At 34.8% G+C, this 6,745-nt stretch overlaps 1 protein-coding gene across 1 annotated transcript; it reads right to left on the bottom strand.

Moving 5' to 3' along the window:
- Positions 1-4,242: 4,242 nt before the first annotated feature.
- On the bottom strand, positions 4,243-6,455 carry LOC132172608 (dof zinc finger protein DOF1.4). The gene is made up of 2 exons (XM_059584138.2): positions 6,103-6,455; positions 4,243-5,898 (listed from the first exon to the last, which is right to left on the bottom strand). Exons 1-2 carry the CDS (start codon positions 6,163-6,165, stop codon positions 4,954-4,956), a joined length of 1,008 nt encoding a protein of 335 aa, XP_059440121.2. The 5' UTR covers positions 6,166-6,455; the 3' UTR covers positions 4,243-4,953.
- Positions 6,456-6,745: the final 290 nt, after the last annotated feature.

Here is a 6,745-nt window from a genome sequence, read left to right as displayed (position 1 = left end):
GGCTTAGATATATAACTCTATTATTGTTGATACATGACCACACACAAAATATTCCGCTCAAGAGCGTTGCAAGAAAGATAAGAAGAGTCAGAGAGGCTCGTTGAGAGACCAACGAAGACCACGTCCAATGCTTAAATGAGTGTATATATTTCGTTGAATAGTACTGAATGTCCCCTCTATTATAGGTTATGATCAATTAATGCACAAAAAGTATACAATAGTGGATGATCTCGGTAAATAAATTCACTCTAGAGTGAAGAAATGAGACTATTGAATCTCCCAACTATTGGGTAGATACATCTTTTTGTTTCTTAAGTCAAATTCCAGTATTGCTGCTAGAGAAGAACAAAAAGATAAAGAAGGCAAAAAAGAAAAAGTTAGAAAGCATGTAGCTAGTTCTATTTCATAGGCATGAGAATGGGAAGAGACGTTTCATTTGCTTCAAAAAGGAAAATTGTCCCCAACACCTTTCTGAGTTTTGACCTTATAACAGATAAAAACCTTAGTGTTTTTTTATTTTAAATTTTAAAAATTTAACCATGTCACAAATAAAGCTATTTTGTCAATTTTTTTTTTGAAGGTAAAAGTGTCGGCTGGCATATATCTTCTCCACGTTAAAGAACAATAAATTTATGTCAATTGTATGAAAAAGACATGTCACAATAACATGTATGCCTTTAAATAAATAAATACCAAAAAAAAAAAAAGCCAAGAAAAGAAGAAGAAGAAGAGAGCTCCATCATCCACCTCCAGGGGAGCAAGTTACGCGAGCGGCGAGCCGCCCTCTCTTTGTTACGGGATGTCTATCTCCTTTATTGGGGTGATGGAAGGTGGAGCCACCCCCTCCCCATTCCAATAGAAGATGATATGCAATAGTAATATTGGTGGTGGCTACAAGAGGTGGAGTCACCCCTCCACCTTTGATTATTATTTATAGGTATATGTGGCATCATAATATAGCTTTTGATATATGTAGCATAATTTTATTTGTCGTTATCTTGAAAATGACCAAACTAGTACTTCAACGATATTTTATTATTATTATTTTTAAAGTACATCCATTCAATCAAAAGAAATTACAATAAAAACGAAAAACAAATACAAGCTAAACTGAAAAAACTTAATCTAGATAAACAACTAGCATCTCAGTGAATTTAAAGGAGACCAGAAAAGTGAAAAACACTAACAAATGCAACCGATGAGAGCCACAAGTTTCCAAAGAAACCGTCAAAATTAAACAGAAAAATAACAATGAAAAAATAATTTTTTTCACGAATACAGAGTATGAGGCTCAATCTGTTCAGGTTAAGCACTTCAACGACTTAAAAAACATGACAAAAAGACCTTATTTATCACACGATTAAAACTTAGATTTTTCATTATGAGAAGTAAAAACTCAAGTCCCTTATATTTATCACAAGACCGCCACCAAATTGGATAAGTATTTTAAGGTGAATATGGTTTAATTAGTGTGTTGAAATCATGCACGCGTGACGGGAAATGAGGAAATGATGGTGTTCGGTTTGGCTATCATGATGTTTATGTTTGATAGTGACTCCCAAATCGTAATTGGTGGTAATGGGTACGGATAATTAATTGTGATAGTAACAAATATTATTTATTAATTCTTCATAATTATCAACTAGGCCCAACCACACATGTCTTAGCATGGTGACAAATGGACGTACTATTTTTAAAAAAAATTTAATTTTATTTGGAATTAATTGCACCATTAATTAATTAATTAATATATGGAATGATCAATCACTATACAGTCTATACATATATATATAAGCTTGATTCATTCATCCCCCTATGCGTATGGAACACAATAATGTTTTTTAGTTAGATTGAGTCGTTTTCTAGTCAACTAATTAGGTCCATTAGTTGTCTTTTCGTGACAACTGATAATTACTCTGAGATTATCCCAAGACATTATAGAGCAAAAATCCTTGGGTATTGTCATGGACATGGACCCAAAAAAATAAATTAATATTCTTCAATAGTGAATCCCACTCAACCCTAGGTTTTTCTTCAATGGGTTGGAACTTAACAGAACAGATGAAATTATGATATTTTGGGGGAAGCCCTAAGCCCCTAATTGTGATGATGTACGTAATAATATCAATTGGATAACGAGTTTGAGGAAATTTTCAATTTATTTTATTAAACTCATATTTATTCTTAAAATTTGTAACTCTCATATATATATATTTTTAAAAGAATATATAATTTTCACGTGGGTTTTAAAAAATGCAACTGAAAATCATATGCTCTAAGAATTTAATAGAAACTTCACTTAACCTCTTAAATTGTCACCATTTTTATAATTATTTTCTAAACTTCAAAAGCTCTCAATTTAGTGTATATGTCGATCTTTCAATTTTATTTTTTTTTTCAATTACATTGATTATGAATTTCCGTTAAATCATGTTAAAATTTTCAAAATAGCTATGTTATTTTAAAAATATATATATATATATATTTTTTTTCCAAAGATTTAGGCATGGGTGTTTTTGAAAATTTTGTTAAATCCTGATCAACGCTTAAATCCTTACAATTTTTTTCTTTAAAATAAAAATGAGTATTTTAAAAATTTTGACACCCCTCTATTAGAATTTGTTGAAATGTGATGAAAGTTCATGCAGGTAAATGAAGTTTCTACAATAATTTATTTACTAGACTAAATTTAAAAAAATTTCTTATATCTTTAAAGGGCCATTAACTTTATCACAGACCCGACATTCTTCCTTTTGTTTTATTTTCAAAACAAAAATATTAACAAATAGCCTAAAATATCAACAAAAAAAAAAAAAAAAAAGGCCAAAAATACCCAATAAAAAGTCCATGAAGATGCACAATAATATAGCTAGAGTTGACTGTGAAAGTTGCATCAATTGCACAATAATAGAGATAGTGTTGAAATAGAAGTATAACAAAGACAATAGACAATAGTAATGTGAGATGCTAATTATGATATAATTAATTATAAAAATGCAGTCTAGTATCCCACTCCCACCAGTTGAAAACACCACTACTGCGCTGCCTCCACTCATATTTATGCAGCCCTTTCCTTCCCAACCAACCTCTGCCACAGTGATTTGCTTATTTTCCACAATGATTAGTGGTACCCCATTAAGGATCTACACTAATGCTACCATCAATCCTACTACTAGATCTACTACTTTTTTACCCCATTATATATTCTCATTTTTCTACGACTATATATAGTCTATATACACCCCACCATCACTTCCACCAATAGTTCCTCTCCTGCAGGTCAACTTCTGCCTGTTTTCTCTCCACTGAGGTGAAAATAATAATGAAATTAACAGGAAAAATGGTTCAATATTTCTAAGTCTGAAAAAAAAAACACTCCATTTCCTAGCTAAGTTATAAGGTTACTACATATTTCCCCACGGGCTGGTAGCTAGCAATATATTAAGCCAAGGGCAAAAAAACCCTAGGGGAATATTACTCACAAGATGTACGTACACACAAACAACCCTGGTTTTCAATTATGCTGTCGGCAAAGCTTTAGAAATGGTACTATGGGGCTTGGAAAATGATCAATTGCTACAAGTTAACGTAGCAGTTGCTGCAATATATATAATCGTACTATGCAAGGGTGAAGTACTACCGCAATAAAACACACAAGTAAATTTCTCTTGTCTAATTTTTAAAAAATAATACCTACCTAAGGTCAAAAGAATTCTTAGCATTCCTCTAAAAAGTATCATATATCAATCTCTTGTTCATCTTTTTTGCGAATTCACCATGCAATCTCACATTTAATGATAGATTTGTTCATCTCTTATAGAGAGACAAATAAGAGATGGACAAAAAATGAAAACTAAATATCTCTCTATATATGTGTGTGTGTGTGTGTGTGTGAGAGAGAGATTTTTACTGCTAAATAGTATTACTCTATATGAGTGATCCAAGAAATGGAGTAGGTCCCATTTCTTGCAAGTTGCAAGGAGCAAGCTTCTTCACTCTTGCATCCTCAACTAACCCCTAACACTGCAAATTTCTGAATATACCTAAACTAGGGAATAAATTGCAGTAGTACTACAGACAGCAAAGTAAATCCAAGTATATAATAATTTCATTTACATCTATATTGCTAAGTTTTATCTTTATCATATCTAACAACTCAAATCCACACAAGTTGGACATGCAGAGGCTTCCACATCATCTATACATCACTTATTTTGTACTCGGAATGTTTGGTATTCAATGTGGTTTGAAAAATATCAGCACTGTTTTCCAAAAGCACAGTTCCTTATCCATATCATCAAGACACCAAACTAAAACAGCATGTAACCAATGCCAACCACATAAACTAAAAATCCACATTGGAATAACAAATCTCCCTCTCTTTCTATACCATTATACCCAACCCTTCCCCAGAAAGAAAGAAAATAGTAAAAATTAAATAAAAAATTATTAGTTCCTCAGCTGATCTTCATTGAGGACTGCAGCATATACCCCCCAATCCCCACCCAGTAACCAATACATTGGAAATTAAGGAGACAAAAAAAAAAAAAAAGGACATGGTCATGCATATATACATACAAAATAAAAACCTACTTACTGATCATTAACTAGGTTGCTCCAAAGGACCCTCAATATTCTCAAAGGAAAATTAAACCTTAGCTTCCACACTGATAATACCCAGGCGATGAGATGAAGAGGATCCGAGGTTCCTCTCAGCGCAATTGGTGAGTCTCAACCTTGATAATAAAACTAACCGGCTGATTCTTTGCAGCTGACATGATCGCTCCGATCCCGTTCCTCCCATCGTTGCTTCATTTGTGAAATCTTGCTTTTCTTTCTTTTCTTTTCTTTTTTTTTCTTCTTTTTTTTTTTCGAATTTTGATTTTGAAACCCACTACAACAGAAATGACTGAAAAGGAGGGAGAGACAATAGAAAATGACGTTTGTTTTTTGCTAGATCAAAGAAGTGACCGAAGACCCGATGTTTCCGGGATCATTCCAAGCACCAATACTTGTTGCATTCCAATAGAGAGTAGGATCCGACAACCCGACTTGATCCATTTGATTCCAATCCGACCGGTTTTGGCTGTCTTCTACTTTCACTTCTTTCATGGAAATCTCGGCTTCAGTGTTACCCATTATTTGCAACCCTTCAAAGGGTCCAAAGCCTTGAAAATGGTTGGGTGGTCGAATGTCTTTGATGCCTCCATTGACGAATTTCTGTTGCTGAAAGCTAGAGCTTAGGAGGGAAGCCATGGTTGGAGAAGTGGTGGTAGAATTAGCAGAGGAGCCGAAGATGGAATTATAGCTGGAGAGATCTTGGATTTGCTTAGCAGGATTAAACCCATTTCGGAAATCATGATCACCACCATCATTAGACAGAATTCCAGACGAAAATCCAAGCCCAAGAGCATTCATCTGGGGTTGCAGATCATACCCAGAAACAGTTTCACCGGAAACTCTGGGAATATTGAACCTGGGAAATGGAAGTGATCTCACGATATCAGAACCTCCATAAAACAGAGGACTCATATGATTTGATGTGGAAGCAGATATATCCATGTGCGGTTGAGATGGAGCGTCTGGAGGAGCTGATGAAGATGAAGCTCCATCAATGGCGGAAGGTGCTGCAGGCCTCTTCACGCGCTTGTTTTTCCTGCACCCACCACCTACAGGAACGTTTCTTAGAGTTCCCCCTCTTGTCCAGTAACGCTTGCAGGCCTTGCAGAAATGCCTCGGCTGAGACAAACTGTAGTTGTTGTAGTAGCAGAACTTTGTGTTTGATGAATCGCAGCGCGGACACCTCAGAGCTTGTTGCTGTTGTTGCTGTTGTTGTTCTGGCTTTTCCATTACCCTACCCGTGGAAGCCATCAAGCCGTTTGGATCATCTATCTGGTTCTGCAAAAATAAAGCAGAGGAGGAGGAAGAAAAGAAGAAGAAAAAAGAAAAAGAAAAAAAAGAGAGAAATAGTTTTGAGGTGGCGTTTTAGGGTAAAAACTACAACACAGAATACATATTCTCTTCCAAAAGCAAAGCAACAAAAACGGCGTGGTCATGTTTTTTGTAATAATTGAGAGAGAGAGAGAGAGAGAAATTAGGAACCTGCTGTGACCATTCGTTTGGAGTTGGAGGGATGAGCACCATCTTCTCACAGTTACCCAACATTTTCTGCACTCAAGGGAATCGTTGAAACAAAGAGTAAACAGACAAAGAGCAGGTGGCGACGTGAGTCTTTCTTCTGGGTTGAAATATTATGCATATGAGAGAGGGGGGAGAGAGAGAGAGAGAGAATTAATTAGTATTATGTAAGAAAGATTTATTTTAATCAAATTTCACGTGATGGGTCTGGTCCAAAATCGAATTTGGGTAGAGCATTATTATAATGAGGGGTTAGAATAATGAAAAGAATATAATATATATATATATATATATATATGGAGGACATTCGAAATCCAAGAAGAAGACAGGGAGGTAAAGTAAGAATTACAGATGAATCTTGGGAGGCTCAAGGAAGAAAGAAGAATACATGAGAGACTACACAAATATTCCACATCTCACTACGTAAAATTCCTTTCTACAGATGGAGATGTAGATAGATAGAGGGAATCCCTAAGAGCACAATACCCGATGCACTCACTCACCAAGCAAATCCCACTTCCACTTTTTTTATTCATTCATCATTTTTCTCTATATTAATCATTTTATATACCTTCTCCTTTAACGCCTAATCTTCATTTCCTCATCA

Source organism: Corylus avellana, chromosome 1, assembly GCF_965113065.1.
Source record: "Corylus avellana chromosome 1, dhCorAvel1.hap1.2, whole genome shotgun sequence".
Taxonomy (NCBI): domain Eukaryota; kingdom Viridiplantae; phylum Streptophyta; class Magnoliopsida; order Fagales; family Betulaceae; genus Corylus; species Corylus avellana.
Note: the sequence above shows the minus strand (reverse complement) of the source record. Positions and strands in the feature narration are given on the sequence as shown.

Coding starts and splice junctions, on each gene's coding strand:
- LOC132172608 (XM_059584138.2), bottom strand. CDS start 6,165: ATGTTGGGTAACTGTGAGAAGATGGTGCTCATCCCTCCAACTCCAAAC. Junction 5,899..6,102: donor CAAACGAATGGTCACAGCAG/GTTCCTAATTTC, acceptor TTATTTTTGCAG/AACCAGATAGATGATCCAAA.